At 37.4% G+C, this 18,589-nt stretch overlaps 5 protein-coding genes across 9 annotated transcripts; 1 reads left to right on the top strand and 4 right to left on the bottom strand.

The window, feature by feature from the left end:
* Window positions 1-345: 345 nt before the first annotated feature.
* LOC9322558 (ankyrin repeat domain-containing protein 13C) lies at window positions 346-3,257 on the bottom strand. The gene is made up of 2 exons (XM_021035365.1): window positions 1,555-3,257; window positions 346-874 (listed from the first exon to the last, which is right to left on the bottom strand). The coding sequence occupies exons 1-2, from the start codon at window positions 3,025-3,027 to the stop codon at window positions 506-508; spliced, it is 1,842 nt and encodes a 613-aa protein (XP_020891024.1). The 5' UTR covers window positions 3,028-3,257; the 3' UTR covers window positions 346-505.
* Window positions 3,258-3,508: 251 nt separating this feature from the next.
* Window positions 3,509-6,872, bottom strand: LOC9322557 (transcription termination factor MTERF15, mitochondrial). The gene has a single exon (XM_021034306.1). It carries the CDS (start codon window positions 6,777-6,779, stop codon window positions 5,394-5,396), a length of 1,386 nt encoding a protein of 461 aa, XP_020889965.1. The 5' UTR covers window positions 6,780-6,872; the 3' UTR covers window positions 3,509-5,393.
* A 65-nt stretch (window positions 6,873-6,937) lies between these two features.
* On the bottom strand, window positions 6,938-12,473 carry LOC110224179 (transcription termination factor MTERF4, chloroplastic-like). 4 transcript variants are annotated; one of them, XM_021009970.1, is made up of 2 exons: window positions 9,880-12,473; window positions 6,938-9,781 (listed from the first exon to the last, which is right to left on the bottom strand). In XM_021009970.1, the coding sequence occupies exon 1, from the start codon at window positions 11,561-11,563 to the stop codon at window positions 10,175-10,177; it is 1,389 nt and encodes a 462-aa protein (XP_020865629.1). In that variant the 5' UTR covers window positions 11,564-12,473; the 3' UTR covers window positions 6,938-9,781; window positions 9,880-10,174. The 4 variants fall into 4 exon arrangements, with proteins under 4 accessions (XP_020865629.1, XP_020865627.1, XP_020865630.1 ...); XM_021009968.1 differs by having other exon boundaries at window positions 6,946-7,778; window positions 7,873-12,473; XM_021009971.1 differs by having other exon boundaries at window positions 6,946-8,203; window positions 8,314-12,473.
* Window positions 12,474-12,584: 111 nt separating this feature from the next.
* On the top strand, window positions 12,585-14,798 carry LOC110230837. The gene has a single exon (XM_021034967.1). The coding sequence runs from the start codon at window positions 13,386-13,388 to the stop codon at window positions 14,157-14,159; it is 774 nt and encodes a 257-aa protein (XP_020890626.1). The 5' UTR covers window positions 12,585-13,385; the 3' UTR covers window positions 14,160-14,798.
* A 124-nt stretch (window positions 14,799-14,922) lies between these two features.
* On the bottom strand, window positions 14,923-15,766 carry LOC110230838 (ankyrin repeat domain-containing protein 2B-like). 2 transcript variants are annotated; one of them, XM_021034968.1, is made up of 4 exons: window positions 15,637-15,735; window positions 15,483-15,562; window positions 15,195-15,398; window positions 14,923-15,115 (listed from the first exon to the last, which is right to left on the bottom strand). In XM_021034968.1, the coding sequence occupies exons 1-4, from the start codon at window positions 15,671-15,673 to the stop codon at window positions 15,056-15,058; spliced, it is 381 nt and encodes a 126-aa protein (XP_020890627.1). In that variant the 5' UTR covers window positions 15,674-15,735; the 3' UTR covers window positions 14,923-15,055. The 2 variants fall into 2 exon arrangements, with proteins under 2 accessions (XP_020890627.1, XP_020890628.1); XM_021034969.1 differs by having other exon boundaries at window positions 14,935-15,115; window positions 15,670-15,766.
* Window positions 15,767-18,589: the final 2,823 nt, after the last annotated feature.

Below are 18,589 nucleotides of genomic sequence, written 5' to 3'. Positions count from 1 at the left end.
AATGGAATGTAATCCAAAACGTCTAAAATGTGTCTTATGTAACCTAAAGCAGAACACTCAGTGATTGCTTTATCAAAAGTCATTAGTTCAAAGTTTAGTACAGAATACTAAGGAATATTGAAACAACAAAAAAAAAATGAATAATAATACAAATGGCTATAAGAAAAAGTATTTTTGTATCTGGAAAAGTTAATACAACCACCAATATTGGTCCATAAAATAATGGAAAGCGTGAACAAATAGTTATTTTTCTTTTTGTTCAATTTTATTCTTACTTTAGTTGGTGCGTCTATTTGGAAGCTTTTATTATTGAACTCTTTTAGACCATGACCGACGAAAAAAGAGTGAAAAAATGACAGCATTTAATCATATGAAAAAAATAAAATGTATAGTAAAAAAATACTACAACCAGTTTCATCAATAGTTTCTCTGTATATTACTAATATCAGATTATCTACACTAAAAAAAAAACTAGATTTATATCTTTAATTCCTCAAAGAGGATACTACTTAGATCTCTTAGTAGACTTCGATTTCTTCATTTTACTATTATTACCTGACTTATTATTATTACTACTCATGCTTGTCCATTTATACCCAATTGGTATAGCAAATGGGTCCGGCGTTTGTTGCTCCTCCTCCTCTATCCGTCGATGTGAGCCTTTTCCGGTGGCTAGTCGCAGCCACGTAGATGGCCGTGAAATCGAATTACGAGCATCAGGTTTTTCGCCATCGGATTGGTCTTCTTCGGCAGCGGCAGAGTAGAGGAATCTTGGGCTTGAGAGCGGCGTGTAGAATGTCTCCGCCGGGGGAAGCTCGACGAACTTGGTGAATGTGATGACTACTTTGACCGTAGGGACCACCGGAATAGACAGCTGGATCCCACACAAAGATTTTGTTTAGCATAAAGAAAGCAAGAAATTTCATAATCATCTAAAGATTTTGACTTGGGTTTTTAAAAAGCACAATTTCCCAAAATTAGAGATCTATAGAGGCAAAAAAATCATGGGTCCCCAAAAAAGCTAAAGCTTTGGTTCTTCCGTGACCCATCCGTGATCTTGTCACGTCAGCGTTTCCATTGGCGAGGCTAACCAATGAGAACTTGACGCGTAAGTTGGTTTGACCCATTAGGTATAACGGTCGTAATGTTTTAAGCTTAGGAAGAGCCCAAAAAGAGTAACAAACGTAAAAAGCGATTTAATGGTTTTAATAACAATTTGGGACAATTAAAAATATAATGCTAACAAAATCTAAATTAAAATAGGCTAACTCTTTTAAAATGAAGAAAATACACTATTTTTGAGTCTAGATTTTAACTTTTAAGATTTAGAATTTATTTATTTTGGTTGTTTAAAATGATTGGATTAAGGTTTAATTTTGTGGGTTTAAGATTTAGGATTAAGGTTTATTTTTTAAAACTATTTATTTAATTTTCTTTTAAACTATAGATTAATTTGCTAATTTTGGTATAAGATATGATAGTTTCCAAAAAGTCCTTTTAAAAATATGTAAATAGAGAAATTAAAGATATTTACGAGATTGCCACTTTTGTTACCTTGACTGGAAAAGTTCCCGGCGGGAACTTGGTGGTGAGAAGATCACGCATTCTGGCGACGGCTTTGACTTTATTAGCTAAAATATCAAGTAACGGAAGCAGCTCCTCCGTTTTTAACGGAAACTGTTCCGTTAACCACACTGACGGATGCAAGCTCTTAACGAATTCCTTCTCTTTAATATGAGGAGACGGCGGAGGATTCACCGGAGACACCGTTGAAGGTACAGCCACTGATCTTCTCGGTGGCTGGTATTGAGCTACTGATCTTCTCGGTGGTTGAAATTGAGACACTGATCTTCTCGGTGATTGAGATTGCTGCGGCGGTGGTGGTGCGGCGGATGGATAAACGTCGACGCTTTTTCTCCCAACGGAGATCCAATCTCTATCTTCTTTAACGAAGCTACTGTGTCGTCTCTGTGACCGTGGCGGAGGAGCTAAAAAACTCGGATTCTCAGCTACTAAGAATCCTTCATCGTCTTCGTCTAACTCCAACGGTAAGACTTGTTCGCTTCCATCTCCGGTAACAATTTTCCGAGATCTGAAGCTAAATGTCACTTTCTGGATTTCATAAACCCTAGCTTTCCATTCTCCGACGTTCTCCATCTTCTCTTGCCGTCGCCAATTTGTTCGTCCGACGAGCTCTGCTTTAGTAACATCCATTCCCGGACGATACAAGCTAGACTGAGAACAGAATCCGGCGATATCGGAGTCACTAATCGGAGCTCCGGCACTTTCAAAAGCGTCGAGAATTTTCCGATCGTCTCGATTCAGTACAAGCAAAGATCCAGGAGCAATATCTAGAGATTCGTCACCATCACCAAGGAACAAAAAGCTTTGATCTGCTCTTTGAATTTTCAAACCATCAAATCCAGCTAAAGTAGTATCAGCACGGAGGTTACCGTCGCGTTTCCAGATCTTGTAAGTATCAGAGGGAGCGATTTTCCCGACGAACGGAATCACAGAGCTCTCGAAGTGGAAAGAGATCTCCATGTAAAAATCTCTCATACGACGAAGAACAGCGATTAAACGAGGTAATCTCCGCCGCCATTTACACCAAGCTAAACGGTGGTGATGCCGTAAAAGCACTTTCATAACCTCAGAATTCCGGCGACAAAACGCTTCCTGTAACGGATTCCATCCAGAAGCGTTCTGAAGCGAAATATCACCTCCGGCTGACGAAATCGCTCTCGCCGCGAACAAATCATCAAGTCTAACCGCCAAATGGAGAGGCGTTTCGCGCGAAGGAACGTCGCGACGGTCAAGCACGGCGGAGATCTGATCCGCAACTCGTTCTTGACTCAGTGAGTCAGATTCTGTTCGGATCTGTTCTGGATCTCCTAACTTCGGCAAGGAAGAGAGAAGACGAGTCAGTGCACCGTGATCTCCCAAAACGACGGCGTAATGAACTGGACTGTGAGAATAATCTTCCGGTCTGATTGCTGTCGTTGCAGACGCCGACGAAGGCCGAGCCATAATTTTTCCGGCGAGATTAAACAGTGAGATTGAGAATCTAACTTCCTCAATAAGAGTGATTGTGATTCTTCTTCTTCTTCTACTACTTCGTCTTCTTCGTTGAAGCTGAAACGGAATGTTTTTGGAAATGGGATGTTACAGAAATCGAAGATGTGGTGAGGAATTTAATTCCTTTTTATTTTATTCATTTATTATTATTTGTTTTATTTATTTATTTTTTTGTTTAATTATTTTAAAATAGAGAACTCTCTTTATTTGGGGAGGCGTGAGAGAAGAGAGTCGTAATAAGGATATTTCTGGGCTTTTTGTCAGTACTCTTTTCTTTTAATTTCTTCTTTTTTCTTTGTTTTATTATTTGGCCTTTTTGTCTTTTGCACTATTGTTTTGAATTTATTTTTATTTTGTTGGACTTTAGGTGTTTTTTTTGTATTGTAGCAAGTTAAAAAGAAAAACATTACTGTATATGATGATAGGTGGAAAAAATATTTGATGGATGAGAAGGAATTTTAATAATTACTCTCTTAACAAAATTATTTGAGATGTTACAGTTTTTAGTCACTCATGGACTCATGGTTGACTAGTAATGATGAAATAAAATAAATAATTATTAGTTTCTATCATGGTTGTCGAAACTATATCATTATTTATTTGATTGATAATGTTTATACATATACATATGTTTAATACGACTATTTCGACAGTTGAAAGATTTGATAGTTCTTAAATTTTCTTTATGAGATTTGAGTACTTTATGCAATTAATTTTTCGCCGGTTTAAAATTTTGTTACAACCAATTTTGTGTATACATTAATATTTACGGACTGGATTTAACGTCAAATTCATTGCATAACTATAAGTATTTAAAGTTTATTGATTACAAAATCGACGCATACTACTTCTACTGACCAATCATAAATTTAATTTTAAATAGGACACAAGGTACGATACGAAGTAAAACAAAGATAAAGAAAAGTGAGAAAAGAATCGCTTTGTCGTGACCAAATGCAAATTATGCAACAGAATAAAATTTTCTGCTTCTTTATTAATCTTCATTATTAAATTATTATCATTATCGTTAAACTAATCACTACTACTAAAAATGACAAAAATATCAAGTCTTAAACCTTAAAACTGAGTCATCTTGATCTGATATATAAAAGTATAGTTCTCTAATCTTGGTGGAGAAAAATTGAAACTCTACAACAAAACGACATCGTTTCTTATATGCATTTACTCATAATTAGCCTCAAATGGTTTTAAGTTATTTTCTAAGATGGATTACATATAGAAGAAAACAAACCGGATCATATTGAGATTACAAAAGTTTAAAATTGAGGTTTCAGGTTTTCATGAGTAATAGCAAAATCCTTGAGAAGCCTCCTGCTATATGAAACACGACCTCCAGTGAAGATAGCCATCAACTCGGCCATGAGCTTCTTGTCTTCGTGTTTTCTATATGTTTAGTTTCTGAAAAAGTTTCGACTCTTGTCGGTGATGTATACCAAAATCGTATTTTACCATGTATTCCACATTCGTATTATATTCAGACAAAAAAAAAGAGTTTTGAGAATTGAACTTTCATAATATTAGTCTGTGAAGATTCTTAAGTCATTAGAGAGAGTTTAAAGAGAATTAAAGTGAGTAAGGGCTCTTTCAATAAATTGGACTACTCTTTACATCTCATGGAAGCTGGAAAGCAAAACTTAACAGTTGACATTACCTTTTCTTTGGCCTATACCACAGAAGTTGTGGCAACTTAAGACAAAGGCAAGAGTCTCGAAAGCATTATTAATAATCATACGAGCTGCTATAAGAGCTCCCATGCCTTCAGCTTTCTTGAAGATTTTGCAGACCACACACAGTCTTGGACGCTACTCTTTTGGCAGGTTAATTCAGTTACAACCACACTTTGGAACTAGTGACTAGTGAGTACTTTCGGAGTTATTGAATTGTCAAGATCCATGTGAAGATTAGTTGGTGCAGGGGAATGGAAAGAGGCAGTCAAAATATTCTACGGGAATGATGAAATCATAAGCGCACAAGAACGACATAGAAGTGTGACAAAGACTAAGCCAATCACTTGGAAACGCAATCTTTTTCTACCAAGGCCTAAGAGATTTTTGGCTCTAATTAAACAAAGATTCTCAAGAAACCAAAGATCAAACACTAATTAAGGAATGATAAAAAGCTTACATGACTAATCCACCAACATATGAGTATATCATCATTCAAATCCATTAGACTAGCAAATATATAAACACATGAGTTCTTTGGCTGCATTGCTGTTGATAGGCTTCAAACCTCAAGGTAGTATATCGGAAAAGAGATTCATAAATAAAAGCAAAATACTTGAGAAGCCTTCTGATCTATAAAACTCGATCTCCGTTGAAGATAGCCATTAGTTCAGCCACAAGCTCCTTGTCATCATGGTTCCTCACATACATTCTTAAGAACTCTTCATCGGTACATAACAAGACAGCTTCCTTTAAAGGTAATTTGCTTTCTCTATTTCCAAGCAATCCTTTCGACATGAGTGCTTTCATAACGTTACATCTTGGTACAATCCTCTTCTCCATGCTTAGTCCAAGTACTTGCGGGTAAAAAGCCACAGAATTTAGTGGCCATTTCATTTTCTTCACCATAAACTTATTCTTCTTCTTCACCAGAAACTTCGTCTTCTTCTTCACCGTCTCTGCGGATATGTTAAGACACATAGGAAAGTGCTTGACCATAAACGCAAACTCATTTTTGCTGAATCCGAGGTCTTTAAATGTTTCAATGGATTTTGCTATCTTCTGCTCCGAAGCACCAATGCATTGCGGAAACACTGAGAGGATCTCGTCTTCGAGTAGTCCACACTTCTTCAAGGTTTCAAACTTCTGAGTTATCTTCTTTTCGGATAATCTCATAGAGACTGGATACTTCTTGAACATTTCAGATACATCTCCCACATCAAAGCCTAACCTTTTATAGAAACTGACCTTTTCTTCTATTTCTTTCTCGCTGATTCTTTGAACAACACGTAGAGCGTTGACAAACTTTGAGGTTGTCGGTTCAAAACCCATCTCAACAACCTTCTTAAGAGATTCTTCAAATTTTTCTTTTCCACATACAAGTTTACGATCAGAGACGAGCAAAGGGAATAATAACCTCTGAGGCACGCCAAGTTCTCTCAAAACAGATAAATTTCGGATTTTATTCTCTTGCATACCCTGTGGCATAGATTGACATAACTTTTCGAACTTAGAACTCTTACCCGCTTCGATAATCTCTCTGACGAAATCATAGTATCTGCTTATAGTTTTGTCCCCTTTCATTGCCAAGATTTTAGGAACTTTAGAAACAGTCTCAGTGAGCTCAGAGCTTGAAACTCCTCTAGACTGCAAAACTTGAAGCTTGTGACCAAGAGATTTCTTAGCATCTACTATAAGCAATCGTGGATAATCAGTAATGATGCTTGCGATCTGAGGATCTGTGAAACCATAACTTCTAAAAAGATTCAGAACAGAGTCAGGATTTCTCCTCTCCTCGAAGCTTACTTTTCTTGAGATCGATTCAGCGAGGTTTGCGGTTAAACCCAATGAATCAATGAGGTAAGAGATAGTGAAAATCTGACCTTTTTGACCATCTTTAGCTCTAGTAGAAGAGAAGGAACTGGAAAAAGAAAATGGGTTTTGCGGTGAGACTCTCAAATTAGGGCACTTGTGTAGTAACTTAAGAGACCTTCCATGGTGGAGTATCAGAGAAGACATAACAATGGTCGTCGACTATTCAAGAATCAGCTTCTCTCTTCATTTACTTACGAAATCCAAAATGGGGGTTTAGGGTTTAGGCGCAAAATGGGGTTTAGGGTTTATGGAATCACGTCGTATTATATTCAGTAGTAAACTTTAGGCTACATTTCCTTAACTACAGAAATAAAAATCGATATCAATAAATAAAAATGAATACAGATTCTGTTACTACAATTTCAATGTTTTTAAACCTTGGTTACCCTAAAAAATATCCCCCACATCCTTTATTCTACTGCAGGAATCAGTCACATAGCCTCAGGTTTAGGTGCTCCAATGCTCTCCAATAAGCTGAGGCTTGATCCTATGTTCATGGGTGAAGCTAATATAATGGTTGAAGTGGAGCTCAATAAGTCCTTTCCTCAGAGGATTGCAGCTTATGATAAAAAGACGCACATCTCTATGGTTGATGTGGAATACTCCTTGGGTTCCAACCAAATGTAGTAGATGTGGCCAATTAGGACAAAGAATTTTGTTGCTTGCAACAAGAGCCCCTGTTCAAGCTTCTGCAACAGTACTTGGGAACATGCCAGCTGGAGTTCATATGTTTGTTGTCTCTACGCCTGCCTCAGTATTAAAGGATGGTCCTGTCTTAGACTCTGTATCTGTCCCAAATGCAGAGGCTGCAACTGAACTTTTTTCTGATTGTTGACACTAACTCAGAGACCACTGTTACTACCTCAATCACAGAGGCTGATATTCATGTCTCACGTTTCCGTCTCTAGTGCTTCAGATGCCATAGTTTATGAAGGAATCCAAACCCTTCTCTCTGAAGCTGAAGAAGCTTCAGCCTAGCCATTGAATTTAGCCAGTCTCAAGACTTAGAACTTGTAGCCGTACGTGAGGCTTCACACATTGCCACAATAACAGAATCTACCTCTGTCGAGGTCACAAATGAGGTAACAACCTCTGTTTTAGAAAGGTCCTCTCATTTTGCTTTTGCTCCGGAAACAAGTTTTGCTGCGAATATAGAGGACACATCAATTCAAGCCACCTACCGCTTTTCACCACTGGAGTTAAAAGTCTCACCAACTACAAGGGTTGAGGGACTCACCACTCAAGAGATGGAGGCATCTGCTCAGTGAATTCTGAGGGAGAGACTAGTAAAAAAAATCTCAAAAATGCCAAGAGATGCAGTGGACGAATGTTGGAGGGCGTGGTCGTGGTTAGTTTCAGTAACTAACTGTATCATCTCCTCTTCCCTTCTACTTATAAGCTAATGTTTAGCTCTGTTTAAATTAAGCTCTCTCCAATGCATATCGTCACTGGAAAAAGATATGGGAATCACAAATAAATAAATAACCTTTGTTCTGAGCCAAGTGATTTGCCCTCGAGTAAGTAAGTTCCGGTCAAGAACACACAAACAGTTGAATTTTGGCATCTTCCTTGAATAGAAAAGATACTAAATTGGTAAATGGGTTAGATAAATCCAAGTTAAAGGTGGAAAAATGTATGAGATTAGATTCTGAATTCTTCAAAGATGAAAAGAACTTACCATAGTTTTGGCGTACCATTGTAAACATGTAGATTGCCCTTTTTTACAAGGGAACCCTATCAACTTACCATAGTTCATGTCTGCCTTCACCTCCTCTCTGAGTTCCTATCAGAGATTCATAATCAATCCTATTAGAATAATCCCATCTGAGAATTTATTGCAAACCAACAGCTGTTAATGCTTCAGTCAAGTGATCCTCTGTAAAAATGTTATTTCTCCCTTCTCGTCCTGAGATTTTTGGATTTCAAGTATTTCTGAAGAAATATGTTTTGCTGCTTTCCCAACGGTTTCCTCGTTGTCAGAAGATGAAAGAAACTCTAAAGTAATACACTTTTGGGTGAAATGAAGAATCCTTTTCACCAACTTCCTATCGAAAAGAGAGAGAGAGGAACACACACGTTAAGGCAAGTTACAATCTAAAGCTCATGACATATCGGGAGACGTTCCTACGCAGATACTTCTATGCAATTGGAACATGATAAAATCAGCAGTTCATGCTGAAGATTGCATCTAAAATACCCCAAGAAACTACCAAGAAAGAGAGGTTTGTGCATCTGTCTTTCCTACCAAAGCAACATAAAAGTCTTCCAAGCCAAATAAGTATACAAAGAAACTGAAAGGCGAAAAAAAGAAAGATACTACAACTTCATACCTCTAATAACATTGCACCTACACGATTTCTAGGATCATATCATTGGGTTTCTTCAATAATCCTAGGGAAATAAACTTCAGTGTGCAGAAAAACTTAGTGAAGCTCAACAACCTTTAAAGGTCTCAGGCTTCTTCGGTTTCCACTATTATAGCTAGATTCCGGATTTTACGTGACAATGATTTATGAGTGCTAATGACAATAGATAGCTTTCAAAGTGATATCCAATCAAGTAAGACCAACATTACCAATCTGACAAAAACGAATATTCCACAAATCAGATGAATCGTATGATCCAAGAACTTGTGACCAGTGGCGGATCCAGGGGAAAAAGTTGTATGGAGCACAAAGAAAGAAAATATCAAAATGTTTAGAAAAAAAAAAAACAAAACTGAAAAAAATTGTAGCAAAGGAGCATCGAACCATTCTCCTAAGGTATTATATGGGGCACTCCCATCCAAATGAGCTGAGAGATCTTAACAAAAGCAATCATTTAAATCATATTTAACAATGAGTATAAGGCACGTGCCTTACCTCATTACAACGTGGATCCGCCCCTGCTTGTGACATAGACGAAGCAAATCACTTGGAAAAGAATCTCTACATAGCAAGGTTTTGAAGTATCCTAAAAGGATTTTGGCTCGAATCCAAAAACGATAAGGAATTTAGTGAAATTAAAGACTCTCAGGGAAGACCAAAGATCAAACACTAATAAAGAAACGAAAAAGGCTTACATGACCAATCCAAGAGCTAAGGAGCTGCACTGCATCATTCCAATCCATATCTGCAGTTCCAAAAACCATGATCCAATACATGATACTGAAATCAGATAATACATGATCCAAATTACAGTACAATTCACAGGGTTTTTAAAAAATGAAGACTTTGGTAAAAGAGCACAGATCCAGAAACAGAACCTTGACTGTCTCTTATACGTCTTGAGTTTAAACTTCAAGAGTTTAGACGGACAAGGTCACCAAAGATTCCAAAGATAAATGAAACAATAAAATTAGCAAATACATAGTTTGGATTCACAAGTCTGTGATTTCGCTGCATTGCTGTTTCTAGGATGCAAAACTTAGTAATATGTCAGGAAATAGATTCAAAATTACATCTAAAGTTACTGTTCCAAGTCGGATGGCTTTTGAAGTCTTAATTAAAGGTGTCAGATATTCAAAAATAAAAGCAAATCCTTGACAAGCCTTCTGAGATCTATGATGATACATGACCTCTGGTGAAAATAGCCATCAACTCAGGCACCAGCTCCTTGTCTTCATGGTTCCTCACATACCTGTTTAAGAATTCTTCATTGGTACATACCAAAACAGACGACATTGGAGGCAGTTCACTTCCGGGCAATCGTTTTGACATGAGAGCTTTAATTACATTACACCTGGGTACAGTCCTCTTCTCGAGGCTGTATCCAAGTACCGCAGGGGTTGAAACCACAGCCTTTAGTGGCCAATTCATCTTCTTTACCACAAACTCAGTCTTCTTCTTCACCGTCGCTGCAGATAAAATAAGGCATGGAGGAAAGCGCATGGCTATCATTGCAAACTCATCTCTGCTAAATCCTAGGTCTTGAAATGTTTCAATGGTGTTCAAAATCTTCTGCTCTGAAGCGTTAATGCATTGTGGAAACTTCTTCAACAGTGAGAGGACCTCGTCTTCGGGTAGTCCACACTTCTTCAGGGTTTCAAATGTTTGACTTATCTTCTTCTCCGAGTTATTCAGAAAGCAAGGCCACTTCTTGAACATTTCCCATACATCTCCAACAGAAAAACCTAACCCTTTACAGACACTAACTTTTTCTTCTATTGTTTCGTCGCTCAGTCTATAAACAACGTTTAGAGCTTCGACAAACTTTGAGGTGGTCGGATCAAAACCCATCTCAACAACTTTCTTGAGTGATTCTTCAAAATTTTCTTTTCCACAGACAGGTTGGTGATCAGATATGAGCAAGGAGAATAAAACCCTCTGAGGCACACCTAACTCTCTCAGAACCGAAACATTTCTGATCTTGTTCTCCAGATTACTACCCTGTGGAAAAGAATGACATAATTTTTCGAACTTGGAACTCTTATCCGCTTCTATAATCTCTTTGACGATATCATAGTATATGCTGATAGTTTTGTCCCCTTTCTTTCCCAAAATTTTAGGAACTGTAGATACAATCACAGCGAGCTCAGAGCTTGAAGCTCCTCTGGACAGCAGAAACTGAAGCTTGGGAGCAAGTGATTTCTCAGCATCAGCTATTAGCAATTGTGGATAATCCGTAACGATGGTGGAGATCTGAGAATCAGTGAACGCATAACTTCTCAAAAGACTCAGAACAGAATCAGGATTGCCCTTGTCAACCAAACAGACTTTCCTTGAGATCGATTCTGCGACTTCTTTAGTTAAACCCAATGAAGCAACGAGGTAAGAGACAGAAAAATTCAACCTTTTTCGACCAGCTCTAAGGCTCGCATCTGTAGCAGTAGCATAGGAGAAGGAATTGGGAAAAGGAGATGGCTTTTCGAGAAGGTTCACTGAAACTCTCAAATGACGCCATTTCTGCAACTGGACCAACCTTTTTCCATGGAGTATCAGAGTATACATGACGGGACAAAGCTCAGAAGCGATCTATCTGATTCAGTTCGTGAAAATGGATTGCCCAGGCTACGATGATCAATCTCAAAATTCAAAACTTACACTGACCCATATATCGAGTGCCGCCAAAGATCGATGGGTGGGTTGACTAAACAAGAATACGGATTTGGGAGGAGGCAAAAAAAAAAAATGATTTTTAGGGTTTAGGCTCAAAACCCTGATTTTGTTTATGATTCTTCATTGTAGAATGCGTATAGCCGCATAGTCTTTCTTCACCTATAGCCCTATAGGTATTCCTAAATGCAATGTTAATTCTTCTTGGATTGATGGCACATGTATGTATGTGTGATCATGGATTGTATGGAATCACATTGTATGGACTAATTCCACGAAGCTGGCAATTCTCCTATGTAACCCTGGTGGCGGAAGTCACAGATGTGACCTCTTTACCACTAGGCCGCAAGGCCCGGTTCTTTTACCAGCAACTAATCGGATAGCTGCACTGCCTACACTGCAGAGTTAAGGTGCATCCTATAGGCATTACAATGTTTACGAGACCTTCTTTTAAAGGTTTTTGAGATTTGGTCAGATTTTGTGACTGCAGTAACTGTAACGGATCCTCTGAATTGGCCTTGATATCTTGCATATTTTGATAGGATACACCGACTTCTTTCGGGTTTCTAAGTTTTTATTTAAAGCTAGTTTCAACAAAGATGAACTCGATAGCAAGGAACATCGCTAAAAGTGTAATAAGAGATGGACGTTTTTGGTCTTATCTCGCCATTGGAGACACGATAAAATCGGCAATTTATCCTGAAGATTGCGTCTAAAATACTCTAAGAAAATACCAAGATAAAGTGGTTTGTGCATCTGTGTTTCCTACCAAAGCAAGTTCTTTCATAAAGTCTCCAAGCCAAATGAGTATGCAAATTACAGTACAATTCACAGTTTTTTTTTTTTAAATGAAGATTTTGGTAAATAGAGAAGAGATCCACAAACATAATCTTGACTGCCTCTTATACGCCTTGGGCTTAAACTTCAAGAGTCCAGACAAACAAGGTCACCAAACATTCAGAAGATAGATGATTTAGGACATTAAAATCAGTAAATACATAGTTTGGATACACAGGTCTGTGATTTCGCTTCATTTCTGTTTCTAGGATGCAAACCTTAGTAATATTTCAGGAAATAGATTCAAAATTACAATGTAAAGTTACTGTTCCAAGTCGGATTGCTTTTGAAGTCTAAATTCAAGGTGTCAGATATTCAAAAATGAAAGCAAAATCCTTGACAAGCCTTCTGATCTATGATGATACACGACCTCTGGTGAAAATAGCCATCAACTCAGGCACCAGCTCCTTGTCATCATGGTTCCTCACATACCTGTTTAAGAACAACTCATCGGTACATACTAAAACAGACGACATTACTTATACTTTACACTTTTTCTTAGAGCAAATTATTGTTGAGATACCAAATTTATTCTTACTTTTAATCCATTATTTTTGGGTGTTGGATCCGAGATCCACAACAGCTCCATACCCCATCATGAGATGGGCAATGGATATTGTCGGCCCACTACCCCGGTCTCGCCAAAAGCCTTACATCCTGGTTATGACTGACTATTTCACTAAGTGGGTGGAGGCCGAGTCATACGTCAAAGTTGAAGCCGAGCATGTCCGACAATTCGTCTGGAAAAACATCATCTACAGACATGAACTCCCATATGAAATCGTCGCTGACAACGGCAACCAGTTTACATCACGTCTGTTCGAAGACTTTTGTGCAAAGTGGCGCATTCGTTTGAATAAATCGACTCCGCGTCACCCCCATGGCAATGGACAAGCTCAAGCATATAATAAGAGAAACGTTGGATGTATTTAACCTGGAAAAGGAGGGACAAAATCTAGCAAAAGCAGCTCATCTCGTGCCATGGCTTCTGTGGAGAATCTGGAAGAACCGTAATGAACTGATCTCTAAAGGGAAAGAATATAATGCCCAGGAGGTTTTGACCAAGGCCATGGAAGATCAGGAGGAATGGGAGAGAAGAGAAGCAGAAGCTAATGGTCCAAGGTGCCCACCAAATCCCCCAGCCCGAGAGACAAGGGAGGCAGTAAAGTGGAAAAAGCCTCCACAAGGATGGGTAAAGTGCAACACTGATGGGGCATGGTCGAAAGAGGGAAACAGATGGGGGATTGGCTGGGTCCTAAGGGACAATCAGGGCAAAGTGTTATGGGTCGGAGCAAGGGCTCTCCCGAGAACCAGAACAGTGATGGAAATGGAGACAGAAGCATTGAGATGGGCGGTCTTATTCATGAGCAGGTTAAACTACCAAAACATCATCTTTGAATCGGATGCCCAAGAACTAATTAAGTTGCTTAACAGTGGAGAAGGGTGGCCTCATTTAGACCCTCAGCTACAAGATATTAGATCTCTGCTTCCAAACTTCAACGAGGTCAAGTTCGTGTTTTCATCGAGAGAGGGGGACAAAGCAGCAGATAGAGTGGCGAGGGAATCTTCTTCTCTAGAGAATTATGATCCTAAGGTGTACTCTATTATGCCAAATTGGTTAAAATCCATTGTCGAACTAGATATGGAGATGTAATATTTTGGTTAATGCAAAGTTTGAAGTTGAGCCAAAAAAATAAAAATAAACAGTTATCGGTAGGCCGAAGCAATCAGGAAGATTCTGGGCCAAGACTCTAGCAGAAAAAAGAAAGAAGAAAACTTTCAAACAAAGAAACACTTTTGGGCTGTGTACGATCGAATTGCTTGGAAAGATTACTTTCAGCGAAAAGCAAAACTTTGACAAGGGCGATTGTATGATGCAGATTGCATTTGTAAACAACCCTGTATGCTCCTAATCCGATCTATAGATCTTCAGAGAATGATGAAGTTGCGGTACTGATTTCTTCCCAAAGTGAACTCCTCTTGGTATTGCACCACAAGGGAACTTCAACGAACTTATCCTTCTCTTTGGATTCGCGGGTTGCTTTCATCTGGGTTCTCTTCTCTGTGCGGCCGCTCTCTCTTCCCTTGTCTTGTGCTCAAACTTGTGTATTTCATTTACTTCCAACTCCTTCGTTTCATGCCCTTTTTAGCGTTAACTCTTGGAAGTTGAGTTCATTTAACCGAAACCATTAAGGGGACAGATTTATTACACACACAAACGTAGCTAAGATGCATCATATCCAAATTTTTCAGAGATTTTTCAAGTCATAACATAATGCTGCTAGTGTTGAGCTTGAGTTCTTGGTTGCTGAAGCAAAAAAATATGCTTTGATAACTTAAAATTCTTTTGGTTTTGGAGAGAAGGATAACAAAAACGAAGGATGATGGTGATAGAGAATGGTTGTAAGAAAAGTGACGGAGACCCCAACGAATGGAAAGGTGGAAGATTATATATCTTTTACAGAGAAGATATAAAGTTTTAGTAATATTTATTACAACCATGAGAAAAAACATCAAACCAGAATTGTATCAGTGAGCTCGGTAAAAGCTCTAAGCGTCCGGTGCTGCTGGATTGTTCACGTCAACGGGACAAACAGACATTGGTGGATCCTGGAACAAGGAAATAAAAAAGCAATCAGTGAATGTAAAGGATAAATAATAACAAAGGAAAGACCGAAAGAGCTACCACCTGAAGGCGGTTAAAAAACGTCTCCTTCCCTTTGATATATCCAGGTTCCTTCCGCATCTCACGAATTTCGTCAATGTACTGTTCTAGGTCGAACCCAGGTATATGTTCTTTTAACAGTTTAACTGGAATAGATCTCTGCCACTCGTCGTCATTAACAGGCTCTTTAGCCAGTAATTTCTTAAGCAATTTCTGGAACTTTGGTTTCTAAAAAAAAACAAAATCCAACCTTATTCCACAGAAATTCAATTATCATAGCCTAAAACAAAAAAAAAAAGAAAGGGTATTTACTTTGGCAAGGTCCTCCACGTCTGAGGGATTAAAATTGAAATTCATGTTGAGCGCAGGAATTCGTAAGCCTGATTCCGGTTCTGCGGAAATATGAAAACACTTATATAATTCAAACACTAAAAATTGAGATAAACAACCGTAAAGGTCACAATATCTGAAAGAGCAAGAGTTTTCTCTGAATTTGTACCCATCGGATATGACCTAGAAATCACAAAAACCACACGGATCTGTTCACAGATTGGAAATCGATCCTCTTTTCGTTTCATCTTTTATAATCCAACAATGAATTCGACCGACTCAAATTACCCAAATAAGAAAGCCCATTCATGCCCAAGCCCATTTTTGTCACCTAGACAACTAAATTATAACCCCTAAACACACTTTCTATAAGGTTAAAGTCTGGTTTAGCCAGAAATATTGAAAAAAGATAATTAGTTATTTAAGAAAAATAATAGACATTATAGTTTATTTAGGAAAAGTAGAGATCAAAATAATTTAAATCAATTAAAAAAGATGTTTTCACGTTTTTTTAAGCCTTTTTTTCTACTTTTTATTTTATTATTATCCAAATTTCATCTTATTTGTTTGGTAGGTTAGCGCGGGGTATTTGCAAAATTTTTAGTGAAACTGTTGTTTTACTAATAATATTTACCAAAAAATTTGAAGAAAAAAGGAAGAAAAGAAATTATTGGTTTCAACACATAAAAAATATTGAACATGAGGATAGTAATTAGTCGATAGTAGATAAAAACCACAAAAAGTAATTTAAACACAATAAATAACCAAAAATTTTATACTTTTTCTTATTCCTGATAGGGTATGTTTATTGATTGTTTTGAAGTAGGTATATAGTGATATATAATATGCAACCGTATATCATTTATGTTTTTTTTTTCACAAAAACAATTTTAACAAAAACAATTAGACAAGTAAAAAGCATATACGCATAATGATAATTATTAAACTATTATTTTTAACATATAGATATTGATGATAATATTCATCTAAACAAAAATAATCTCAAACTTAACACTAAAACTTCATATAGTATTTTGGTCTTTCAAAGTATATTGTATTTGGCCTAACTAACTCTATTGTCTTCTTTTTTGCTATGATCAATGTTGATTCTTAGTCGAACTGACCCTATTTTAAAACTCTTTTATCTCCACCACACACTTCTTCGCCGTCAAAAGCATCTTCGTCCACCGCTTCCACATAACTCTAATTCATTACGTAGATTCTTTACCGTTTCTTTCGGATCTACAATCCCGGCCGGATTCCCTCGATGCAACATCTTTACTGGTCTCTTGCATCACTTCTCTGTCACCTCCGTCTTGTACTCTTCCAACATCTCTCGGACTTATTTATAATCATCTATTAGCTTCTTGATTATTGCTTATTCTCATTCTTCAAATAAATCATTGATCTTTGTTTGTGCTTTTGATTCAGCATCTTGTACGTAGCTTATTGCGTTAACAAAGCTTTATGCACACCATTTATCTAATTATATAAAGTTGGCTAGTTTGTTCAAAGATAATAATACATCACGAACAATACGTCATCCTTCACACGTCCTCTTACGTCGCAACATCACAAAAAATTTCCATCAATGAATGTTTCGTTAGCGTTTTACAATAAGGACCACCTAACCATAATTAAGTTTGTAATAAACTAATAACTCACGTCTATGCTATTTATACATGGTTTTTGTAATACCTTAGTTATAAGAGGACAAACACTTTTCAGACAATCCATGAAAAGACGAGTTGTGAGGAGATTACTAAAGGATTTTTCTTGAGAAATAAGCTCAATGAGCTCCATTGGAACCAAAATCTTCGTCATAAACACAATGGTAAATTACGTGACGATGTTTGAATATCCAGAGACTTGAGTTAACAATACGTACATTCTTGCCTCTTTATATATATTACGTGTTTTGATATGTAATATTCTGATTAAACGCTCTGCAACCATGAGAACAAATCTGAGATAGAGATAAAGTGAAAAGATTACAAAACGTAGGAAAATACAGTTTCAAGTTTTAACAAACTCATCAAAAGGATTTTCGTTTTTCTTCCTTGTAACCATATGCTTTCTAGTTGCTTCTTATAATGTGTATGTACCAGAAGACAAATAGAGACATGAATGCTCTCTTCAACTTTAAAAGGATTACGTACAATGCTTTTTGTTGTTTCTGTTTACCACACACGTCTCTTCTTTTCTCTTTTCCAAACCTAAGCCACGATCTTGATATATTCTTGGGTTTTTATTTGTCTTCAAATTTCCTTCACGGTTTGTGCAATTTGAACCCGAACAGTACTCTTTGAACATAGTTTTGTGTTGCCTTTGGTGGCTTGAGATGCCCATAACTCATCAGGAACAGATGGGGAAATGTTGTCCCAAAGTAAGCTCCATCAATGTCTGTTTATCGCTATAAGGAAAAAGCCAATAAGAGTAACTCCTGCAGATCTATAGAAACTCAAAAAAATTATTTTTGCCAACAATTAAAATAAGAAAACACTATCAATCAAACATAAAATCAAACGTTAACGAATTAAAGTTAAAATTCATCGGTTGAAGCGGTTTCTAGATTTCGTGCATTGATTTACGACTTGCTTCCACACAACCTACAATTAAATACAATATGATATGCAACTTGATATAAGTTTATTGCAGACTCAAAACTCATCTCAAGTGTTCACATACGAGCTGCCTTCTGTTGTTTCCATCTTACTCAAGTTGATCCAAGCAATGACTCGAACGATTGAAAGAGGCATATATATGACTCATACTCAAGTTGTGTTGCAGGAGGACTGAGAAATAAACTCCCAATGTATGCACACAAGAGTGTCTTCCTCTAACCTGCAAAACTCCTCTAAAGGTCATACTAATATCAGTCATAGAGAGCCGTTAGGTCCATCAGCAGTCAATAACTGCATATCCAAAAGCATAGTTAACAAAAAGAAACACACATTGTCGAAACAAGATATGTGATTACAGAAATTAAACTCAAGATATATCAAGAAAGGACGATAAGTTCATCAAACACAAAATAAGAAACTGTAGAAATGTTCACGCATACCTCCCAGACGAACAAGGTCGCTAGA

Source organism: Arabidopsis lyrata (assembly GCF_000004255.2).
Source record: "Arabidopsis lyrata subsp. lyrata unplaced genomic scaffold ARALYscaffold_2, whole genome shotgun sequence".
Taxonomy (NCBI): Eukaryota; Viridiplantae; Streptophyta; class Magnoliopsida; order Brassicales; family Brassicaceae; genus Arabidopsis; species Arabidopsis lyrata.
Note: the sequence above shows the minus strand (reverse complement) of the source record. Positions and strands in the feature narration are given on the sequence as shown.

Excerpts from the sequence above, each read along its gene's own strand:
- LOC9322557 (XM_021034306.1), bottom strand. The coding sequence starts at position 6,779 with ATGTCTTCTCTGATACTCCACCATGGAAGGTCTCTTAAGTTACTACAC.
- LOC110230838 (XM_021034969.1), bottom strand. The coding sequence starts at position 15,748 with ATGAAACGAAAAGAGGATCGATTTCCAATCTGTGAACAGATCCGTGTG. Across the intron at positions 15,563-15,669 it reads TTCTAGGTCATATCCGATGG|AACCGGAATCAGGCTTACGA; the intron begins GTACAAATTCAG and ends ATATTTCCGCAG. Across the intron at positions 15,116-15,194 it reads CGTTTTTTAACCGCCTTCAG|GATCCACCAATGTCTGTTTG; the intron begins GTGGTAGCTCTT and ends TCCTTGTTCCAG.
- LOC110230837 (XM_021034967.1), top strand. The coding sequence starts at position 13,386 with ATGGCAATGGACAAGCTCAAGCATATAATAAGAGAAACGTTGGATGTA.
- LOC110224179 (XM_021009970.1), bottom strand. The coding sequence starts at position 11,563 with ATGTATACTCTGATACTCCATGGAAAAAGGTTGGTCCAGTTGCAGAAA.
- LOC9322558 (XM_021035365.1), bottom strand. The coding sequence starts at position 3,027 with ATGGCTCGGCCTTCGTCGGCGTCTGCAACGACAGCAATCAGACCGGAA. Across the intron at positions 875-1,554 it reads CGGGAACTTTTCCAGTCAAG|CTGTCTATTCCGGTGGTCCC; the intron begins GTAACAAAAGTG and ends TGTGGGATCCAG.